Source organism: Balaenoptera physalus (assembly GCF_965194825.1).
Source record: "Balaenoptera physalus genome assembly, chromosome: 17".
In the NCBI taxonomy this organism is placed as follows: Eukaryota; Metazoa; Chordata; class Mammalia; order Artiodactyla; family Balaenopteridae; genus Balaenoptera; species Balaenoptera physalus.
In genome coordinates, this window is record NC_138895.1 from 44,915,106 (window position 1) to 44,939,518 (window position 24,413).

Here is a 24,413-nt window from a genome sequence, read left to right on the forward strand (position 1 = left end):
CGAGTTTTCCAAAATTCTAATTTTTGCTTGAAGACTTACATTTTATCATTGGCAACAAATACTAATCAGTAATTTTCCTGAAGGTGACTCACTTTATTAATTTTTGAGAAAACGTATGCTAAGTAAGTCTGAATAACCAATTTGTCAGTTGTTCTTTCAAGCAAAAGTGGATTCCATGAAAAAAGTGGTTTGTTCAGCTCACAGATTGCACAAGTGCTTTTTGTGCACTCCCCATTTAGTCATACAGAGTATTTAAAAGATATGCTTTATTAATCTTACTGCCTTTATGAAGGACATTCTTTAGTGAAACTGACTTTTTCTATTGCAAGTGCATGGTGCCACTGCTTTGAATCATAAGGTGCCAGCAGCTTTACCTATTATTTGCACCACGAGTATAAATGTCAACAAAGTGAAAACGTGAAAAAGCACTAACGTCTTAGTGTTATGAAAATAAGTTGACCATGTGCGCCCCCTGAAAGACTCCTGGGGACTCCTCTGAGAGTGGACAACACTCTGAGAACCACTAGTGTACAAGACACAGGCTTTGAAAAAATGAGTCAGATTTTGATAGAATAAGATGAGGGAGGGCAGGAACATTCAGACAGTAAAATGTGAAGTATATCTAAGGAACAGTGGGTGGGCTGTAGGTCTAGTTGGAAGAGGAGGGAAGAAGAGGCAGAAGAAGCCAAAAGGATACTGTGAAAAGCCTGGAAGGCCTTCATGAAGATCAACTAGGTTTAAACCAGACAGGAAGAAGAGGCTAGGGTGAGCAGGTGTTTTGTTTTTTGTGTTTGAAAGTTATTTCAACTTATATAAAAATAAAGCTAGACATGTTTACATTTACTAGTTATAAAATAAAAGTGACAGCAGAGCTACCTTTCTCATATGGAATATTTAGGGAATGAATAAACAAACATGTGGTGAAATGCTTTCCTATAAGAAACATGCTGCACCGATTAATTTAGATAGTATTACTTTTAGAAAGAAGAATGAGAGAACTTATTAAGCACTTATTCTGAACTAAAAACTATACTGTTATATTATTTTCACATGTTATATGATTTAATCCTTACAACAAGCTTACAAAAGAGGTATCACCACTCATATAGATGCGGCAAATGAAGCCCCAAAAGTTTAGTAACTTTCCACAGGACATGACTTTCAACTCTGATTTTGTAACACTTCATATTGTCACCCATTATCTTTGGGGAAAGTCTGAAAACAAATTTAATTATCAACCATATGTATATCTATATATTCCATGCAATATTTTTAAATAGGGCACATTTTGGTGTCACAAACCCAAATAAATGTGATACAATGTAAAATCTCTAAAGAGATTGTATATTTTGAATTTTTTCTTTCCTTCCAGAATTACCTTAAACAATACGTAAAGCTGATTACTAGCTGGTATCAGCTGATAGAAATTTTGTTAAAACCTGAAAAAAAAAATCAACATTTGAGTTACTGTTGAGCTTCATCACAATACTTACTGGATTCAAGACCTTTTTCCGACCACATTTAAAAATATCAGATGAGTAAGAAAAGGAGGGAAAACAATTAAAAATCATAGTTTGATGCCATCTCCTTTGGTCCAAGAAAAGAAGAGTGTTAAGTGTACTGACATCATCATACAGGTCTGGATGTACACCACCATATCAACATGGCTCCTTCCTGCACTTGGACCTGTTCTTTTAGCTACTACACTCTCTTACACGTGCATGTACACACATACACACTTACACACACTAAAACTTATGGCATGCTTCTCTTCCCCAATGCAAATAAATAAATTCTTTGTTCAACTGGAGGTTGGAAACATTTTGTTAACATTTTAAAGGAAATTATCAAAATTATATCAAATTCATCCCCCAATAAATATTTTATTATAAAACAAAAAAATACACCTAAATACAGAGTAAAGCTACTTATTATTTATTCATTTCTAGGCAAGATAAGGGTCTGAGAGTACAATGCAGTTCAAATAAAGTAGCTACCTGGCTTGATAAAAAAATAAATTCTCATTAAAGGTAGAAAATTATTATGAGTATTGAAAACAAATATGCAAGACATCTTGAAAGTTTTACAGACTTTGCACTTAAAAATTATAGTTGATTAGACACTATACTGTTCTTCTACATTGATACTAAAATAGCTGCATTTTTGGCTTAAATTACAACTGGTAATAATCTATGCACTTGTATATAAACATAATATTCTTTCTAAATTTTCGATTAAAAATTATACAATATTAAAAAGCTTATAAATTGCCAACAAAAATGTGAACTCATTTATACATTTCTGACATTAGGGAACTAATTATTATAATTATTATGTTATGGAATGCCAAACATGGGCAACATATCTAAGTTATAGAATAGTTATGATGAAATAATAAAAGAGGAAAAAAATTTCAAATCCATAATTTAGTAAATTTGCTCATTAAAAAAAAAATCACCATTATGATTAAATGCGCCAAATTCCATGAGGTTCTGAATGTGTGGATCTTGTTGCTCTGCTATTTTTTGAAATAAGCGACTTCAATCCAAATCCCCGTTTCCTTTTTTTTTCTTTAAAAGGATCAATTTTTTTAAAAAAAAGTATGTGTGTATTTATTTATTTATTTGGCTGCATTGGGTCTTTGTTGCTGCACGTGGGCTTTTTCTAGTTGCGGTGAGCAGGGGCTACTCTTCACTGAGGTGTGCAGGCTTCTCATTGCGGTGGCTTCTCTTGTTGCAGAGCACAGGTTCTAGGCATGCGGGCTTCAGTAGTTGTGGCTCGCGGGCTCTAGAACGCAGGCTCTGTAGTTGTGGGACACAGGCTTAGTTGCTCCGTGGCATGTGGGATCTTCCCGGACCAGGGCTCAAACCCATGTCCCCTGCATTGGCAGGCGGATTCTTAACCACTGCGCCACCAGGGAAGTCCCCCACTATGTTTCCGATACAATTACACTGAGATAAAATTTTAGGGGGTAAAAAATTTTTATTGAAAGATAAGATTGGTAAACATATTCTTAATACAAAAATGTGAGCATCTGCCACAATGAGATTTATCCTGTTGGAATACTAGGCTTACTGGAGCAAGTGATACACATATGCAAATGTGTCACGGTTAGGAGAAGGAGTTTAATGACCAGATCTTTCTTTGCTTGAGTAAAATGGCTGGAACAGATTCAGTATAAGACTACGCAGATCATAACTTTGCTTCAGTTCCTCCCTTTCAGCAAGCCTTGTGTCACGCATTTTAACAATATATTAGACACATGCGGTAAAGAGCTTCTGGCAAATTGGAATCTCTTGATGGGGCTGCGAGCTGGTAATTTTGAGGTAGCCGATTTTCTGAATGTGTTGCTATTGTAGGGCTCCTCAAGTCTTAGTCATATTAAGAAGGAGCCCAACTGGTTACCTGTTGGTTCAGCTATGCTTGCTTTTTTCATGTACTCACCAATAAACAGCATGTCAACCTGATCCTACCAGAAAAATCAACAGGCTGCCTGAGAAAATACCTTACTTGCTGTTCTCTTTACTTAATGGAGTTTTAGGGCATTAAAGGCAAGAAGGTACTTGGAAAATCCAAAAATGACCTGTCTGTATTAGGATTTTTCCTTGTACTTTTGGGTGCATCCAAAAACCCCACTTTTATATAGAAATGAATACTTGCTAAAAGAGCAAACTAAATAACTTCTGATACCTAAATGAACAAAAGGAGGAGAAATAAGCTAAAACTGGTAATATATACTTACTACTGTGCATAGTATTGCTTTGAATTGGTGAAGTTAGATCAGATATAGGCAGTGTTTTCACCTACAATATACCCAGACTCCTGAAAACCCTTCAATTAGCCACTGATCACATGGTTTCTGACAAGTCTAAATTATGATCTTTGCTAACAACAGATCTGACTGGAAGAGGTGACGTGTACACCCCTCAATGACCTCTCTGCAGGGCCAGCTTTATCCCCTTTAACTGCTGTAACGAGGAATGTTTATGCTAAGTATATTAGCAGTCAGTAGCACTGCAGTTGCTACTGAATGGCTATATATTTGTATGAAACTCCACAATTCAATTTCTATTTAACAGGGGACAGGCTAGCAAAGAAGTATTTGGATAACTTGTTACCTTCCTTACTAAGTGAAATGTCCATATATCAAAAAGGAATAATTCCAAAATGTTAAAGCACATTATCTTCCCAAGTCCATTTGGTCTTTGAAAATTTGTGCAGCCATTAAATGAAACTTCCTGTCTTTTCCAAAGGGCATGATACTATGTACCTTTACCTAAATACTGCGACAATTAATAGAGACTGTTCTCATGGATGCATTTGTCTGAATGTGGAAAGTCTGCATTCCTAGTGTTTACCGCAAACCCAGCGAAGGTGATGATCCTTCGGAAGGTCAGTCAGCTCTCCAACAGTTCTCCAGCTGCACTGGCAGGCGTATGCCCGTGTTCCTTTCTTCTTTACCAACTTTGTTTTTAATTTGTGGAATTCTGGCATATTGTTCCTATTAGTAAAACAAGAAGGTTTTAGCATAGTTGCTTTGTTCAGTGCTTAATGACTTAAAAAAAAAAAGAAATTCTAACTGCTTTATTTTCCTATCTTCACAACATCCAAACACTAAACTACCTGGTGTTCTCACATGAAAAACAGAAGATACACTTTGGTGTTCTGTTTCTGAGGATTTCAATGTTTTTAAATGGCAATCCTCTAGGTCTGTTTATTAAGGCTGTTGTAGAACACAGTGACCTAAAGAGCTGAAGAATTATTGATCTGTCTTATCAGAGACTACATGATATAAGAATAGAGTGGAAAAGATGGTGGTTCATCTCCTACCTCAAATACTCACCTGTGCCATATTTTAAAAGCCTGCAATGTGGCAAATGGAGGGCATATAAGAGGCATAAAGATAACAGGCTTCTGATGGGTTAACTATAGAAATTTTTCATTAATAGAGAAAAAGTGCTTGTTATTTCTATGTGTTGAATTCATATTATATCTCATTTGTTTCAATGATCTGCTTATTTACGTATATTACCAGAAACAAAACAAATGCCTATCCTGAAATAAATGTCAGTAATTTTAACATAATTAAATCTATGCGCACATGAAAAACGATAACCATCTGACTTGATGCTATTATAAAAAGACTGCAGAAGTTAAATTTAATTAATAGAAAATCAATTATGATTTTCATAATCCATCTACTGAATTTATGTAAATATTCCATGACAAAAGAAAATGAAAAAATTCAAAGTGAAATGATGAAAAAATACATAGTGAAATGATGAAATACGGTATAAGTATTTTTTAAAAAAGAAATACACTGTTAACTGTTACTTGTTGATGTCACCGCAACAGAAAGCAGGAAACAAAGTGCCCTCTGGTGGCCAATGGGCACCACATTCAGTATTGCACAAAATTCAGGCACAACTGAGGTTAGACCCTAACAAAACCTAAGAGATTTTCCAGGCCAACTGTCTGACTTCAGGAAACTAAGACTTTGACCAGCTGAACAACTTAGCTAAGGTTACAGTGAGATAGGGGAAGAACTGAATGAATAAGTTTTACTGCAAAGAAAAAAGCCGAACAAAACTAAATGTGTTTAATGAAAACTAAATGGCTAAATGAAGGACTGTCCTTTATTCAATCTGCAATTATTTTGACAAACTTAACATGTGATACTTGATTGAATACTTAGAGATTTCAGGAATAGGAATCATGAAAGCCAAGGAACTATCAATAATTAATACATTTCAAGTAGTGCATATTTTAGAAGCTGAGAAAGAAAATTTCATTATTTCCCATAAAGCAAACACAGTTTAATAGAAAAATAAGAGCATTTTATTTAGCTATTATGGCAGGATGGTCAAGTATAGCTTATACTTCTTTTTGAAAATTCTAGAACTTGTCAAAGCTAGGATACACTTATTGCCCTCAAGTGTTTCATCTCCCCTCTACTTTCAAGCAGATCACATCTTCATTCACAAAATCAGGCAGTGAGATGTGAAAAGGCCTCCATTTCCTAGCTTTCCCCTTGAACACATCAGTATATGACCTCTTTCCACCCAGGCACAGAGGTGGCCTCTTCCTATCCAAGGCCCACTTTTCCATCAGACCCCAAAGCCTCCAGGACCTTGTTACTCACATAACCTTCCCTTCTCTTGTCTTCCCCAGCCCCCCACAATATAAACATCAAAGCATCGCCTATCTTTTTTTTTTTTTAATATTTATTTATTTATTTATTTTTGGCTGTGTCAGGTCTTAGCTGCAGCACGTGGGATCTTTCATTGAGGCATGCAGGCTCTTCGTGGTGGTGAGCGGGCTTCTCTCTTGTTGTGGCACATGGGCCCCAGAGCGTGTGGGCTCTGTAGTTGCGGCATGTGGGCTCTCTAATTGCAGCACGTGGGCTTAGTTGCCCTGCGGCATGTGGGATCTTAGTTCCCTGATCAGAGATCGAACCGGCGTCCCCTGCATTGCAAGACTGATTCTTAACCACTGGACCAGCAGTTAAGGGAACCACTGGACCAGGGAAGTCCCAGCATCTCCTATCTTAAATAAATGATCCCTTAACTCTGCATTCACTGACAGGCCTCCAAGTCACCTTTCTGGGTAATATCATCCAGTTTCATGGTTTCATCTACCACTTTACATTCTACATTTCTTTTTTAAAAATTTATTTATTATTTATTTTTGGCTGTGTTGGGTCTTCATTTCTGTGCGAGGGCTTTCTCTAGTTGCGGCAAGCGGGGGCCACTCTTCATCGCGATTCGCGGGCCTCTCATTATCGCGGCCTCTCTTGTTGCAGAGCACAGGCTCCAGACGCGCAGGCTCAGTAGTTGTGGCTCATGGGCCCAGTTGCTCCGCGGCATGTGGGATCTTCCCAGACCATGGCTCGAACCCGTGTCCCCTGCATTGGCAGGCAGATTCTCAACCACTGCGTCACCAGGGAAGCCCCAGTCTACATTTCTTATCTGAGCTTCAGAGCCCCAAAGAGTACGGGCTCTTGACCTGGGATTTTGGGACAGCGCTAGGCTTTATTTGGGTTGGGTACTATGAAATCTCTCAAATTGTAATTTTTCTATGTATTTGCATATTTGAATTTTTCTGTGGGTATGTTGAGAGGATTCAGATTTTCAGAACAGTTCTTGATGTGACAAGTTTAAAAACTCTTACATTAACACTAGAGGAGACTCCTAGAGATTTACATGAGAATGGATGCCAGAGAGGTGTGAAGAAAGCCTCTCACAGTTTTCTTTATGCTACTGAAGAGTGCTGTAATAATTCTGATGACTTGTATCTGAAAATATAGTCTTTGCTTAGGCACAGGTTTGGGGGGCCAAAAATGCATGATATATGTACTTTACTAATTTTTAGTCCTTAATTTTTATTTGAAAATGTGAATGTATAGTTCAAATACATTTTTATAACTTAAAAACATTAGGTATTCACTGAGTATTTAAGGATGTACAAATTACAAAAATATGAGTAAGACACTATCCCAACCACAAGGAGGGAGGCAGACATATACCAACCTAAGATATTTTCAGTCTTTTATTACAGTAAGTGCTGTAACAGGTACAACGTGCTGTGGACACACGGGAGAGGATGAGTTTACTTCCAAGTTGAGAGAGGGGTAAGGGAATCATAGAAGATGAGCAATGAACCATACCCTGAGGGACAGGTAGGGTTTAGGTAGATAAAATGGTGGGAAGGTAGCCCAAGAGGTGGAGAGTTTATACTAAGTCATAGGGAATGGGAGCATTGTTCTGATGTAGCTAAAATCTTGCAAAGGTGAAAAGTATACTGTGGAAAGACAAACAAAGCTGGGTGATAGATAGATGGGGACTGGATTATGGAAGGTCTTGAATGCCATGCTAAGGAATTTGGACATTATTCTGTAAGCAGAAGGGTTTTGGGCAAGATGATGGCGTACTCAGAGTTATGCTTTAATTCTCAGCAAGTGAAGGGTGGTCTGGAAGAAGAGACTGTACACAGGAAAATCAGTGAGGAGGCTACTTCTGAACTCCTGTCCAGAAGTAACATGTCCTTAACTAGGCTGACAGCAGACAGATGGAAAAGAGGAGATGATGTGAGAAATATCAAAGAGGTGGAGGCCACACAATCTGGCCAAGGCCACCAAGAGGCATTACTGCACAATAAGAAATATAAAGTTGTATATTAAGTACATTTTTCACAGAGTAAAGTTCTTTAGAAACATACCTGAAAAACAGATAATCACATGATTTGTCCCACCCATAGTCATCGTAGCTTACTACCCAGAAATCACAGGCTATACAACGCAGATGGTCACATGCTCTGTTCAGAGAAAAAGAACTGTACGTTAGAAATTACTGGTAAGTTAAAATATGAAAATATGCTGATTTATTCATAGACTATACCACATACTACAGATTACTGAGTAAACAACAGAAAAGTAAAGATGAATCTGATTACAAATTTTTATACTATTGGTCTGATTACCTATTTGAACTTTCAGGTTAAATTTCTGCACAAACCTACCTATTTTACTAAGATCTGGCATACTGATACATATATGCACACATGTATATTTACATATATAAAAGAAAAAAAAATGGATGTGTAGATCTTTTAGTTCAATGGTTTTCAAATTTGTCTGAGGGAGATCTTCACTTAAGCTACCTTCTTTACGTGTTTCCCTTCCTAATGAAAATTTCAGGATGCCTCTATCACAGAATTTGCCACATTGTATTGAACTGCTGGGACAATATCTTATGTGTGCTGGGACAATATCTTATTTGTTTCTGTTTCCCCACTACTTGGCATTAATGTATTCATTCACTCACTTAAAAAATATTTACTGAAAGCCTACTATGTGCTGGTGAGATTCTGTCCTCAAACAGCTTAGATTCTAATTCGAGAAGAAATAAGCAATACTCATAAATTATGTAGCATGTTAGAAGGTAAAAAGTGCTTTAAATGAAATAAAAAGTAGAGTCGATAAAATTGGAAGTACTGGGAGGAAGTGTGTTATAATTTTAAATACAATAGTCTGCATAGGCTTCACTGGTAAGGTATATCTAAGCAGTTTCTTTAAGTGGAGTGGTAGTTGGTAAAGGAAGTGGGGTTAAGAGAAGGTTATATTTAAGCACAGGGAGATCAGCTCGGTGCTTTGTGACCACCTAGAGGGGTGGGATGGGGAGGGTGGGAGGGAGGGAGATGCAAGAGGGAAGAGATATGGGAACATATTGTATGTGTATAACTGATTCACTTTGTTATAAAGCAGAAGCTAACACACCATTGTAAGGCAATTATACTTCAATAAAGATGTTTTAAAAAAAAAAAGAGAAGGTTATACTTAAGAAGGAAAAACAGCAGGTTTGTATACTGATGGCAAAGATGCAGTGAAGGGAAAAATGCTGCTGATGAGAGAGGGTAGAACTGCTAGAACGATACTCAGCACATAACTGGTACTCAGTGACAACCTGAGGAACCGAAATGCCAGCAAATCTCAAAATTCATATAGTACATAGTAACTTCAGGAGTAAAATGATAATATATGGTAATAATTATGAATTGCTGCTGCAAACCATTTGACTTGTATAATAATTGTGATTTAAAGATTCTCCATTGTTTGAAGTATTTTAAAACTAGAATCAATATAGATACATTTGATCATCTAAAAATTAAAAGGAAATAACAAGAGCTTTTAAGATACCAAAAACAAAGTGAAAAGACCAATAATAGAGTGAAAGAAAACATTTTCAACACATAGTCAAATACTTATACTGATAAAGAGTGCTTACAAATGACAACAAAGAAAAAAAACCTAAAAATATACTCTATGTCACTAACATAGGTAGCATAGATTAGTAGTTAAAGAGTATAGACAAGATTGCCTACATTCAAATGCTGATTCCCTAGCTGTGTAACTATAGTCAAGTAACTTAACTTCTCTGTGACTCAGTTTCCCTATCTGTAAAATGGGGATAATAATGCACACCTCATAAAAGAATTATGAGGAGCTAACCAAGTTAATATTGATAAAGTGCTCATGACAGTGCCTGGCATACAGCATTTATTAAAAAGTTAAAATACTACATAAAGAATTAAAATTTCAAGCAACCATGAAATATATATTTAAACCAATTAAGTGAGCAAAAATTAGCACTCTCAGACATTTCTGGCGGGTATGTGAACTGCTATAACCTTTTGGGAAAAATCTTGGCATTATTTTAAGATTAAAATTATACCTAGCTGCTGCACTAGCAATCCCATTTTGGGGAATATATTACATATAAATAAAAGCACCAGAGTATAGGCGTGTATCTCAAGAATAATTCCTACTGCAGTGCTGTTGAAGTGGCAAAAAACAGGATACCACCTGGATAGCTATCAAAGAGGGAAAAGACTGAATAACATTTATACTATGGAATATTAGGCAGTTGATAAAAGAGTTAATTAGATTTAACTGCTGACACAGAGGTGCACAAGGCAAGGTACACAATAACATATATAACATGATCCTGCTTTTATAAAAACGACCACCCAAATTTTCCTGTATAGGTGTTTATAATAAGTTTGTAAGAACATGGAGAAAAATGTGGAAGGTAATGTACCATGCAGCTATCACTGGTTGACTCAGCAGGGGTGGGAATGGAGAGGAAGGAAGGAGAGTACTATCTTTCTCCTTATACATTTTGACTTTTAATTTTTTTCAAAAAGCATATAATACTTCTGCAATTAAAAAATAAAATAAAATCCATCACTATATTTTTTTCACTTATTTCCCTCTAAAATTCAGATAACTTAACTTCAAAATTGTAAATATATTTTGGCCTGAAAGTTTCTTTGAGAATAAATGCTTTATATTTCTAAAAACATTAATCACAACAATAATTAAACACTTACACGCGAACTTCGTTTGTGCAATTGAAATAAAACTGCAGTATATACATGTTAAAAAAAAAAAAGCAAAAAAAAAATAATTAAACACTTAAAATCTTAAGTTTCATAAACAATTCCATATTTCCTTTTAAACTTTTAGCAATTTATGAAGTTGAATTTGTACATATGGAAATTCAACACAACTACATTTGTACACATTTGAACTTGGATTTTGAATGTACAAGTCAGGAAATGCAAAATGATGGTTCCCAAAGATGCTGTAACTTGCTTTCTTATGCATATGTATTTATTACATGATTGCACAGAGTGTTAACTTTAATGCCTTAATACATATGTGCAATTTGGCTGAATTATTGCTGTTGTGGGAACTATAATTTAGAATTTCCTGACATTTTGTATGTGTAAAATTTCAACCATAATGTTACATACAGCTTTTTAATTTAAAATTTAGTAGTTTATTCAAATCTATTCACACTAACACATTTTCCTACAAACACTGTCCTTTGAGAAAAATAAAACTAACTTGCAGGTAAGAAATCATTCTGCTGCTATGATTCACTCTATTAGACCATTATTATACCAGTCTATGGAATAATCCAGGCTTGCAAGTAGTTTTAAAAATAATGAGGAGAGTAAAATTCAATTTGGCTTGAAAATAACACCTTGGTTTTATCTGTATCTTATTAATGCCACCACGCTTTGCTACTGCTCTTTCTCCTTTACACCAAGTGGGTAAAAGATTCAAATCTTTACACTCTAAAATCATTCGAGATTATTCTCAAACCAGAGCTTTATCCAAAAATCAAACAAACATAACACATGAAAAATAGGCAGAACAGACTCGATTTCCTTTATGCCCTAGGCATATAAATCAGTGCTTATTTTCAGGGCTTAAATATATTTTTCTTTTATAACTATATATAAAAGAATATCTAACATAAAGTCATGGTTCCAATGAAAGATAAATTGTCAGGTTTTTCCTCTAAAATGTGAGTAAATACAAACATGGAAGTGTCACCAACAGCTTCGTCCTTTTATCAGGCTAGTAAGTAAAATCTTTACTATTTTAAAGATGTTAGTGGTGGGAATGTCCCAAATATAGCCCAATATAGTCTTCTGCACAGACTCTGGTTCTCAGTCAAATCCTGTCAGATCTACACAGTGGACTGGGGAGTCTTGCTGTTTGGGCAGCTGGAAAACAACAGCTGCAAGAGCAAAAGCGGCTTCCCTCTTACATAAATTATACAAGCTTCTGCAAACTGGTGTACTAGAAGGCGTAATGGACTAGGCATCAAGTTACACCTCTGAGTCCTTGCCTTGCGCAAGGCACAGGGCTTGGGAGGCATTCTTGACAACTTTCTCTCTTGCCTCCAACAGCCATTTAATCACTGAATTCTGTCAATTCTATGTTCTAAATATCTCAAGTGTGACCCTTTTTCCCGACAGCCACTGCCACCACTTAGGTCACAGCTGCCATCACTGTCTCTTTCCTGGACCACCGGTACCTACTGCCTGTTGACTGGTCTTCCTGTGTTCTCTCCTATCTTGTCCCTCCAACTTCCAATCCATTTTCCATTCTGGAACCAAAATGTCTTTCTTTAGAAACACAAATATGATTATGTCACCCCTATCTGCTTAAAACTAACCCCAAAACAACCCAATGGCTTCCACTGCTATAAGACATATTTTTCTAAAATCCTCCAGGCGACCCCAAACCAAACGTCCCCTGACTACCTCTCTCCAGCCCCACCAGGAGCCATTCTTTCCCCCACTCACTACACTCCAGCTCACCTAGCTGCTCTCTGTTCCTCCCACACCCCTGGCTCCTTCCAGCTCAGGGATCGTCTAACACGGTGGGTCCTCTGGCTCCAACGCTCCCCTGTCTTTGCTTAATTCCTACTTATTTATCATATCATAGTCTGATTAAATGTTATTTGCTTAGGAAAGCATTCCCTAACACTTCATATTAGTTAGGATGCCAATTATCTATGCTTATAGTATTCTGTACTTACCCTTCACATTACATATTATGTGGAAATTAAATAGTTATTTATGGAATTAAAGTCTCTTTCCTCATCTAGACTGAAAGCTCATTGAGGGCAGGGAAGTGTCTATTTATTTGTTCACCACAATGTGTTCACTCAAAACCTAGGACTTAGCAAGGACATGATGAATTAATACGTGTTTAATGAATTTAACATCAGTGCCTCAATTTCCTCATTTATAAAATGGGGTTAAAAATTCTTGCTCTATCTGCATCTTGGTTTTTCCCTGTGAAGCAGGTGAACCAATACACATATATTTACAAAAAAGTGCTCTGGACAGTATAAAGTACTTCACACATATAATATTTTACATGCACGTGAATATGTATGTACTTCACACATATAATATTTTACATGCACGTGAATATGGATGTGCTTATCTTTCTGTGTGTGCTGATCTATGTCATGAAGAAGGTGGTCAATGATTAGTATCTTTGTGATGGGTGAAGAAGAAAAGATCTGTGAATATAAACATTTACCTGTGCATATATATGCAAATTGTATGTGTTTTCCCTTCTTGTCACTGTGCAAAAGGTAGGAACGGGGTCGAAAGATTGTGGCATTCTCATGGATCAATGTTATATAATAGACATACATTGACATTCCATCTGGAACGAGATTCTTCTCTGCTAGACTAAATCAAAGTACATGTAAAAATATACTACATAAAAGAAAATCTTAATAAAATATTTACTCTTGGAAGTAAACCAGAACACACAGAGATATTTCCTGAGATAAAATGGAAAAGTAGTAGAATATAGGATTCTTGCAGCTGAGGTGTAACACAATGAGAAGGCAGCACAAACAGATGAGAAAGACCCACAAATAACTACAAACTAGTGTACCTATAGTAGCTAGCTGACTTGCAACATGGGCGCAATTTTAATGTATTATTTCATTTAATCCTTACAATAACTCAGTTTCCTCACCCATAAAAACCAAAGTTTTTATGGGTGAGGAAACTGAGGTTTTGTAAGATTATATCCCTTCTCAAGGCTTCACAGCTTGTAAGAGGCAGAGTGAATATCTGAACTTAGGTATTCTGTCATCAGAGCCCTTTTTCTTCATGCCCTGGGTATAGTCATTTGTTTCTTTATCAGTTTCTCTACTGGCCTGTGTTTTATCTTTTTTGGTATCTAGTACCTAGGACATAGAGGACATTCAATGAATATTTAAAGAAAGAAAAGGAAAAGGAAGTTCAAACAGAATGACAAAATGAGTCTACAGTAAGTGAATTAAGCAGGTAAGACAGTGGGGACATGCATTAGAAAGGAGTGTCATTCTAGACAGGGAATAAGTGTAAAAGATACTCAGAGGCAGAAAAATATAAGTGGAAAGTAGGATAACAAGTGTTCTAGTGGAAGTAGAGTATCTAGCCCAGGCTTTAACTGGAGGTGAAAGAACTAAAAAGAGAAGAGGAAGAACAAGGACAACAATTTGGTAAAGCAAACTAAATGAGTTTAGAGTTAATATGAGACAGATGGCAGCTCTCATTTTCCTTCTGAACAGGGGAGAGGTGCTCAAAATGTTATGTTAGGTATATTTTCTTTAATGCTCTATGTGGGTGAGACTACAGAAGATGGAAGTGGATGGTAACTAGGAAACGTTTGCCGTATAGCTCAAGGATGACTTGAGGGAAGCCTGGATTTGAGGCAGAGTGGTCTGGCAATGACCGAGACAAATCCAACTGGGTAGACACAGTAAGTCAGGATCGATAAGCAACCAGACTGTATTCTTCTCTAAGGGCATTTTGTGCCTCTAATGCTTTGAATAGACAGTCCTCAACACACGACGATTCAGTGCTATCAACTCTTTATTTACAGCCCTCACAGCAGGCATCACCCCTGTGGGCTGCTATAGCCTGTCTGCTGCCTGGTGTTCCTGGTCCAGGCTTCTCCAGATTCCCAGTTTCCCTCTGGTCCTATAGCCCTTTTTTTCCAGGCCTCCTAGGATCTAGGCCAGCTCTACCACAACCCTCCAACAACGTCCTTTTGGATCCCACTTCCATTATTCAATATAATGGTTATCTCTCCTGAAACGTGATCAGAATGCAATCATATAGCTCAGTCTTTTATTTCTTAAAAAATTATCAGAAAATGAAAAAGTGCTTTAGAAATAACTAGACAAAATATAATAATCTAGTTAAGTAGGCCTCTATAAAAATAGAACCAAACTTAACAGGACGGTAAAATGATTTGCTGAACTACTTACAATAGACAAGACATGGAAACAACCTAAATGTCCATCGACAGATGAATGGATAAAGAAGATGTGGTACATATATACAATGGAATACTACTCAGCCATAATAAAGAATGAAATAATGTCATTTTCAGCAACATGGATGGGCCTAGAGATTACCATACCAAGTGAAGTAAGTCAGAAAGAGAAAAACAAATACCATATGATATCACTTATATGTGGAATCTAAAATACAATACAAATGAACTTATCTACGAAACAGAAATAGACTCACAGACATAGAGAACAGACTTGTGGTTGCCAAGGCGGAGGGGGGTGGGGGAGGGATGGCTTGGGAGTTTGGGATTAGCAGACACAAACTATCATATATAAAATGGATAAACAATAAGGTCCTACTGTATAGCATACGGAACTATATTCAATATCCTGTGATAAACCATAATAGAAAAGAATATGAAAAAGAATGTATATATATGTATAACTGAATCACTTTGCTGTACAGTAGAAATTAACACAACATTGTAAATCAACTATACTTCAACAAAAAAAAATTTGCTGAAAATCGATCTGTCTCCCCACTTTACGACAGTGACGATGGAATAGGCTAGGAGTCTGAGGCTGGTAGGGGCTTGGGGTAGGTAGCATCATGACCATAAGATTGCCCTGAAAGAGGTACTGAGTGAGATACTGGGTGAAAGGAGGGCTGGGGAAGAGACAACAAAAGGAGGGTTTCTCCTTTTGAAATATGTAAAATCAAGAGACTGTGCTTAAGAACTCCCACAGCTTCTCATGCTGACTGGCCAAGTCAGTGTGGGTGACACATCATATAGTTCACCTGTCCTACTCACTGGTTTTCACTGCCTGGAAGGAAAAATGGCAAGGCAGAAGCTCAACTCCTGGTGTCTTGTGGAAACCAAGCTGGGATGGAAGTGATCCAGGCACTTCAAGTGGATCTTAAAGAAGCGTGTCAACATAATGAACAACACATACCCAACACCATAGCTTTTAACAGCTATCACCCAAGAATAATAAACATTTCAGTAAAGTGTTCTTAGACTGGCTAACAAAATATACCTTTTATTATGAAACAGACTCATGCCAAGATGATAAGAACTAAGTTTTAACAGGGTATCAATTTGGAAAAAACTAATTAAGAAAGTATAACATATTTCTGACATCTTACCTCTGTGAAGTATTTGTCCCAATCCCACACGGAATAGCGCTTCCACCAAGGTATACTGGGCTGCAGCTGGACATGTTCAACAGATGGGAGAAAAATAAAATTAAAACATAAAAGAAACATGAGAAGTTAATTTGGCCTCACTGACTCTATATTCTTGTAATCAAATTGTATATTTTCCTGAGCAAGACAACTATTTCAAGGAAGAGGTATTTATTCCAGGGTTAGTGTGTTATTGGATAAAACCTGTATATTCAGGAACACTCAAGGAGTTAAAATGAGTCACAGAAAAATGTGTTTGCCAAATAATGTAAGGGACAAAGTAAATACTGAAGAATATAACAGAACATTAATTTTGAGAAACCATTCATACTTTTTTTTTTTTTTTAACGCAGCAGAAAATTATTTACAATAGCAATAACCTCCCATTCAAGTTCCTTTACACTAAGGAGTCACAGACCATAAGAACACTGAAAATGCTGCTATTGGTCTGTCTCCTGAAAGCCGACCAGTGCTTTGTTGCTCGATGTTGTTAAATGGTAACAAAATCTACTAGACCATGCTCACCAGTGTGTATAAGTCACCAAAGCAATCCCAACTTACCTCTTACCAAGGCCTTGAAAGGAAGCTCTGACAGATGTGTTACCTGAAGATTTAGATTTTAATTTCTGTTAAAAAAACAAAACAATGAAAGGCCAAGGGTAACTTAGAGAATTGTAACATGAAAACTAATATTCTTTACTTTATAACAAGAATATTTTAAAAATGGCTTAAAATTTCCTATGATTTTAAAGTTTCTGAAATGAAAACAATGATCAAAACCCTTTAAAGGCAAAAGGGAAGTAGACCTCCCTGAGGAATTTACGAATTACTATGCTAACGTTTAGTCTAGAAAATTGATATACTGCCATTATTAGCATGCTAAGATTCAGAGTCACTTTATAACTCTTCAGTTAATACTAGAGTTCAATGATTTAATATGAAGGAGCTGCTATTTAAAACTTCATCCTGGAAAAATTCAACTGAGGAGTAAAAAAACCTCAGACTCATTTTAAAGGCTGTGAATGGTACTCACCTGAACTAAAAATAAACTAACCAAACTCCTGGGTAACTTCAGGAATATTAATTATGATCAAATGGAATGGTATCAACCATTAGATGTTCAAGGAAAATGTACAGCTACCTAGTCACAACCATACAGTAGTTCCTATATGGTTACATAACATCATCATTAGCAAGCATTTATTAAGTGTTAACTGGTATAAGGTACCAAACAACATAGCCGACCACATACTAGGACCACCGCCAAGGAAAGGAAGTAGGATGGAGAAAAGGCAATTTAAACTATGCAGAGACATGCCATCATTTTACCTAGTAGGTGAGGAAATTTAATAGAGGCAAAAATACTTTACTATTTCTCTTAACTCTTTTATTTGTTGAATAAAACTGATGTTAAACAGAACTGGAAACATTCTTGGTGCATAGCTGAAAAGTAATAATGTGCCTAAGTCTCTTTTTGTCTTTGGGAGCATGCTCCATGTGCCATCCAGGCTTGTGTTTACAACTCAAAGCTGGCGCACTGGGACATCTACTGCTGTTTCTGGGCTTTCTTGTGGGAGTCTGAGAGTGGTTAACGAACGAAACAACCTGCAACTGATATAATATTGTAAATCAACTATACTTCAATTAAAAATAAAAGAAACACAACAGAATGGGTGAGCAATGGGGGAGGGAGCAATACTCTGAAGAGCATGACCTGGCCTCCAAGGACAAGGTGGGCATGGACTGGCAATTCACAGACACTTCTTTTCCTCATCCAATCAGTGTTTTACATTGATCTGCTTTCCTCCAGGAGTTTACTTGGGTTGCTTTCTCCCCTGCAGGCTGGAAAACTGGATATAATAACTAACTTCAAAAAGGGAGCATACAGAAGAAGTGCATAAAAGCTTATTTCTTCTTGATTATAAGAGCTATTTTTGTTTCAAATTAGTGTATCTTCTCTAACACTTCTTTAGAGAAGTATTTCCTTCTCTTTCTGAAATGCCTTGAACTGAAGAGACAGTGCCTCACACACAGATACATACCCTGTAGTGCTTAATAAATAATGAATTGCTCAGATGATCAGTGAATAACATCATGTAGTTTTTTTCCTACCACTAATTAAATTAATATTGCTATTCAGCATTTATGATGCATTCTGTTCGCAGAGTATTCAACACCATTGCTATTGTGTTGACATGTTATTCAACTAGGCCACCAGCTTATTAATTTACCACAGATGAACTGAAAATGTTAAATTTAGAGAAATTAAGATTTTTTAAACTTGGTTTTATTTTTATTCTTTTTTTTTTTTAATTGAAGTATAATTGACCTACAACACTATGTTAGTTTCAGGTGTACAACATACTGATTTGGTATTTCTATACATTACAAAATAATCACCACAAAAAGTCTAGTCACCATCTGTCACCATACAGAGCTATTACAGTGTCATTGACTATATTCCTCATGCTGTACATTTCATCTCTGTGACTCATGTATTTTGTAACTAGAAGTTTGTACATCCCTCATGTATTTCACTCATCTCTCCCACTCCTCTCCCCTCTGGCATAGAGAAATACAAAGCTTCAGATCTATACCAGTCACTTGATTTTTAGTCTGACAAAAAAAGAAGTGGCCCGTATCCATAATCTTAACACAATCATTGCCTAGTTATTTTTAGTCCACTGTCTTGCTTTAATCTTCCTTACCTTAAAAACAAACAAACAAACCCTCTTTGGTATTATATTTATTTCTTAGATTGTTTTCCTTGTGGTCCTTGTAATTTAGACTTCCATTTGGTCTCTTTCTAACAAATATATATATATATATATATATATATATATATATATATATGTATATAAATAAATCTATAAATCTAACAAATATATTCTGTGCCCACCAAACTGGTAAAAATGAAAGTATATACATTCTCATCGCTGCTGGTGAGAAGAATACAAATAAGACAGTCACTTTGGAAAACATTTTGGCAATGGGTAGAGAAGTTGAAGATGAGCACACCTTGTGACCTCCTAGGTTTATATATCCTAGAGAAACTCCTATACATGGGTTAAAAAAAAAAGACATACAAAGATATTTGATGAAGCATTGTTTGTAAGAGCAACAACTTGGCATAATCAAAATGTCTAATCACCAGGGATGTAGATAGATAAACTGTGGTGGAGTTACGTAAGGGACTGCTATACATTAGTTAAAATTGTTTATGCTTACATACATATGTAATAAAAGTATAAAAGTATAAAAGTATGGATGGAAAGGCTAATGGTTACCTTTGGGAAGGAAGGCAGTAGAGTAAGATTTGGAGAGTTCTTAAACTATAATTTTTATTTCTTTAAAAAAAGTCCAGGGGGGCTTCCCTGGTGGCGCAGTGGTTAAGAATCTGCCTGCCAATGCAGGGAACACGGGTTCGAGCCCTGGTCTGGGAAGATCCCACATGCCACGGAGCAGCTGGGCCCGTGAGCCACAATTACTGAGCCTGCGCGTCTGGAGCCTGTGCTCCGCAAAGGGAGAGGCCGCGACAGTGAGAGGCCAGCGCACCGCGATGAAGAGTGGCCCCCGCTCGCCGCAACTGGAGAAAGCCCGCACACAGAAACGAAGACCCAACACAGCCAAAAATAAATTAATTAATTAATTAAAAAAAAAAAAAAAAAAAAAAAGGCCATGGAGCTCCTGGCGATCCAGTGGTTGGGACTCAGCGCTTTCACTGCTGTGACCTGGGTTCAATCCCCGGTCAGGGAACGAAAATCCCGCAAATCACATGGTGTGGCCAAAAAAAAAAAAAAAAAAAAAAAAAATCCAGAGGAGCAAATATGGCAAAATGTTAAGATACGTTCAGTATGACTAGTAAATATATAGGTGGCTGTTATATTATTTTATGAGCTTTTATAAAGTTGATATAGAGATATAAGCATTTAAAAAATTAAAATACTACCAACTTAACTGATTAGTTCTTGGGATGAGAGCAGTGGCAAAGCATTTGAGATGCTAAGCACATTCCTATAATGAAAGCTGATTTTGGTCTTTTAGAAAAGTATTCTTAGAGTATACAAATAAATACAAGTAACCAACTTCATCTGCAAGTTGACTTTTGTTCAACAGCTTTTCTAATTTCTCATTCTTGCTGAGAAATAAAAAGCAAAACACACGGTTTCTAATTTTTTTTTCCTATTTAAATCTAAGTGGAATAATTTCTTTAAATAATTGTATTTCTCAGAATTCAAAGGACTATAGATACTTGTGTATTCTATAAGTTTTCAGACTATTCTAAACATGTCTTGAGATAATGAAAGAATTACTGTACATTTAGAACATTTGACTTACAAAGCGTTTTTTGTCAAAGTTGGGCTCTTCAAATATTTCGTTAATAAGACTGTCAAGATCATGCTCTTTTTTAAATGTTTCTGTTGATCTGAAAAAACAAACAACAAACAAACAAGAAAACAGCTGAAGCTTAAGTGCAGATAAAGTCAGCCAGCATCAGAAGAGTTTGTTTAAATAAAGTCCATTACTAGAGTTGATAACAGAAGGAGAAATGTGATGTTATTTTTTTCCTACTATGGACAGAGCCTAGATTTCTTGAGAAAAAAGATGTAGTTCATCAGGTACAAATTCACATGTGTACTTTTACATACTTAAAATATAACATTTAAAGCTGTATGTTATATATAAGAGAAAGGTGGGTATGCACTTTTCTAAATTACATCAACCATTTATTTAAGAATACAAAATATGTACAATTATAAGTAGAACCTGAGAATTATAAACAAAGATAATTTTAATATGTCTAAGTTTCCCCTAAGGGTTCCATTGTAAGTCAAATAATCATACCTCTTTACTACAGGAGCCAAAGGTTATATAACCAAATGATCAATTACACACATACACACAAAAAAGTGATATTTGCTTGACAGAGTATCTCAACTATCTCTTTACCTTCTGCAGGTAAAGCCATCACAGGATTACTGACAAACTGTTACTGCATGGAACTCCTATTTAATAGCTAACATTTACTGAATACTTTACATAGATGAAGATACAGGGACTGAGAGATTCAAAAACTCGACCAAGTTCATATAAACAGTGGGAGGAGAGGCTTGGAATTGAATCTAGGGCAGTCTAGACACCTAACACTAAATGAGATTAACTCTCTTTAGAGTTTACGTTACAGATGCTGTATATCATTATAACTTTATAACTTCATTGGATCATATTTGTTTTAAAAGACAGGTTTTTTAGACTAACTCTCTATTTCTAGAAACATATTTGCTCCGAAATTGTTAACATCAGGATTATAGCCCTTCTTTGATACTGCTTAGAGTAAGATAATTAACCTGATGTAAGAAAACACAGAGGCTACTGCCTAACACTGAATGTCTGATTCCATCTATGTCCAGGCTTTGCCTCTTTAGTTTTTTCCTTTCTAACTTTTACCCTTAATATCTTCCACTGTATACTGGTTTCTTCCCAAGTATGCTAAGTATGCTTTCTTCTTCAAAGAAACATTCCAAAACCCCTCTTGAAGTTGCCACCCTATTTTACTCACTACTGAAGAGTAGTCTATATCCATTGTTTCTACTTCCTTACAAGTACATTGGATTTAGCATCAGCTGGTGATCTGGATAAGGGTTTCTTAACCTTAGAAATACTGACATTTGGGACCAGAAAATTCTTTGGGGTGTGTGTGTGTGTGTATGTGTGTGTGTGTCACAGTGAGAGGGGCAGGCTATTGTGCACTGTAGGATGTTTTACAGCATCCCTGCTTCTACCCACTAGATGCCAGTAGCACACCCTTCCCCAGTTGTGACAATCAAAAATGTCAAGACATTGCCAAATGCCCCTTGAGTGGTAAAGTCATCACCTGTTGAGAACTACCCACCTAGTTTAAATTATTTAACCTCTCTGAACCTCAGACATTTTATATGTAAAAAGGAAATGTAGACAACTATTTAAAACTTCTTCCAGGTGTAATATTCCATCTCTGGCCTCTATATCCCTCAACTGTAGTGAAACTCTTTTTTTCAAAGTCGCTACTGCCCAAATCACTATATTCAATGGCCTTTCTCAGTTCCAATTCTCTTTAATCTTTCAGAAGCACCTGACACTTGTGTACCAATTCCTTCAATTTCTTTTGTGACAGCAGGTTGCTAAGATGTCCTCTAGAAATTCTCTCCTCTGGTTTTCATGATGTACTCTCTGGGTTCCCCTCTCTCATGCAATTTCACAATTTCAAGGATCAGATGCATTCAAACTTTACCAGTCTACTCAGTACTGTTAGGGGTCCAAACTATCAGCTTACATAAGATTCTGGTCTGTTATTAGATCACACAATTTCATGATGCCTACGCTTGCCTATGCTTTGCTACAGAAATGGGAAAAAAATGCCATCATTTCATTGAGAAAGCATATAAATTTTAAACGACAGTATACTTTTTGTCTTTTGATGCTGTAATACAATAATCTTAATCAAAGGTTAATAAACATTTATTGGTTCCCTACTTAACTTTGCTTCCTATATTGAATCTTGATTTAAGATATAGTTTCTGTCAAAAATAAAATATATAGTCTAAATAAAATAAATGTAAACACTTGAAACCCATAATTAAATGTGAAAGGTATACATAAAAGCTTAAATCTGGATGTACAATGTCCTGGTAGACTTGGAAATATGAACTTGGGCAAGCAACTATTTTTCTAGGTCTTGGTCAGTGAAATGAGGATAATAATAGTATTCACTATGTAGGGATGCAGAGATTAAATGAAATAACACAATAAGGCATATAAAAAGGACTCAATAAGTATGGGCTATTATTATAGCTATCATCTATGAGGTTATGATAATATCTCTAAATATTCCCATCTGTATAATCCTGAACCACTTTATTCTTATTGCAGTTCAACTCACATCAGTCTTTTTTTTTTTTAAAAAAAACTAATCATATATTTCTCTTTATCATTTTGAACTCTTCATCAAGTTGTATATGTTCTGACCATTTATATTAGCAGTAGTTCCTGGTATCCAGATGTGGCATGGTCATTTATTATCTGCAGAGCTATCGTTTTTAAGGGACAATTTCAGTATTTTAACTCTTTTAAGAAAAAGAGATACAGGCTATATCACTACACAATTGGCAGGTAGTCTCCTATTAATAAATTCATAATGTAAATCAGTTCCTAACTTTTAGGTATCAATTTTGGCTCAGGACAAAATTTTAATATTTGACATTATATACTACATTTGTTATTAAGTTTAGGGTCTTTGTTGCTGTTTTTTGCAAAATTTACCTTTACAACTACAATGCCAAATGAAGTGAATGACAACACTTGAATTCAACACATGAATGACAACAGTACTGGTTTGTTACAGCTTCTATAAATGTATTATTGAAAAATCTGAGGTAGTTAGGTGGGATGGGATGCTACAAGGATTATGCATGGATTTTAGCAGTATAACAACAGGCTACGGAGAGAGGTACAAAAGGACCTGTGCTTGGAGACGATCTGTCCACCTTAGTAACCCTTTCCATTTTCAGCAGCCTGCTCTAAGACATCCTATCCCTCCGTGCTAGTTCTCCTAAGATGAATAGGCTCTGGAAGGCTCTTTGATAAATTTTCTCCATGCCCCAAAGGAATAAACAAAAAGAACAAAAGAACTTGCAAGGTAACATTGTTGTAGGATAGGAATGGTAGATGTGCTGGGAATGAGTAAATAAGAATGTCCAGCATTCAAGATAATAATATACAAATTAGTGAGAGTGATATTTGCATAAACAGTCAAATGAGCGTTAGCCCATTCAAAGCGGTCATCTTTTTGGCCGAGTCCCCACTAGGGATGAACCCATGCCCCCTGCATTGGGAGCTCGGAGTCTTAACCACCGAACCGCCAGGGAAGTCCCCAAAGCAGTCATTTTAGTTGGCTCTACAGTTATTTTTTCGAATGCTGCCAAGTACTCGACTAACTTTTGGAACTTCTGTTTCTAAATTTTAGACTCTTTTCAATGTTTTGATCTTCCGAGGGTGAATTTTTATAAACAAATGTCATTAGA

At 36.2% G+C, this 24,413-nt stretch overlaps 1 protein-coding gene across 2 annotated transcripts in view; it reads right to left on the reverse strand.

Annotated features, from left to right (window-relative positions):
• Window positions 1-1,919: 1,919 nt before the first annotated feature.
• Window positions 1,920-24,413, reverse strand: part of CFAP418 (cilia and flagella associated protein 418) — a 23,819-nt gene continuing 1,325 nt past the window's right edge. Inside the window, exons 2-6 of one of the 2 annotated variants that reach the window (XM_082432789.1) lie at window positions 20,692-20,779; window positions 16,915-16,979; window positions 16,315-16,380; window positions 8,218-8,313; window positions 1,920-4,501 (exon numbers count right to left, since the gene is read on the reverse strand). In XM_082432789.1, the coding sequence (XP_082288915.1) occupies window positions 4,348-4,501; window positions 8,218-8,313; window positions 16,315-16,380; window positions 16,915-16,979; window positions 20,692-20,779 (469 nt within the window). In that variant the 3' untranslated portion in view covers window positions 1,920-4,347. The remainder of the gene's footprint in view (window positions 4,502-8,217; window positions 8,314-16,314; window positions 16,381-16,914; window positions 16,980-20,691; window positions 20,780-24,413) is intronic. The other variant, XM_082432790.1, reaches the window with a different exon arrangement.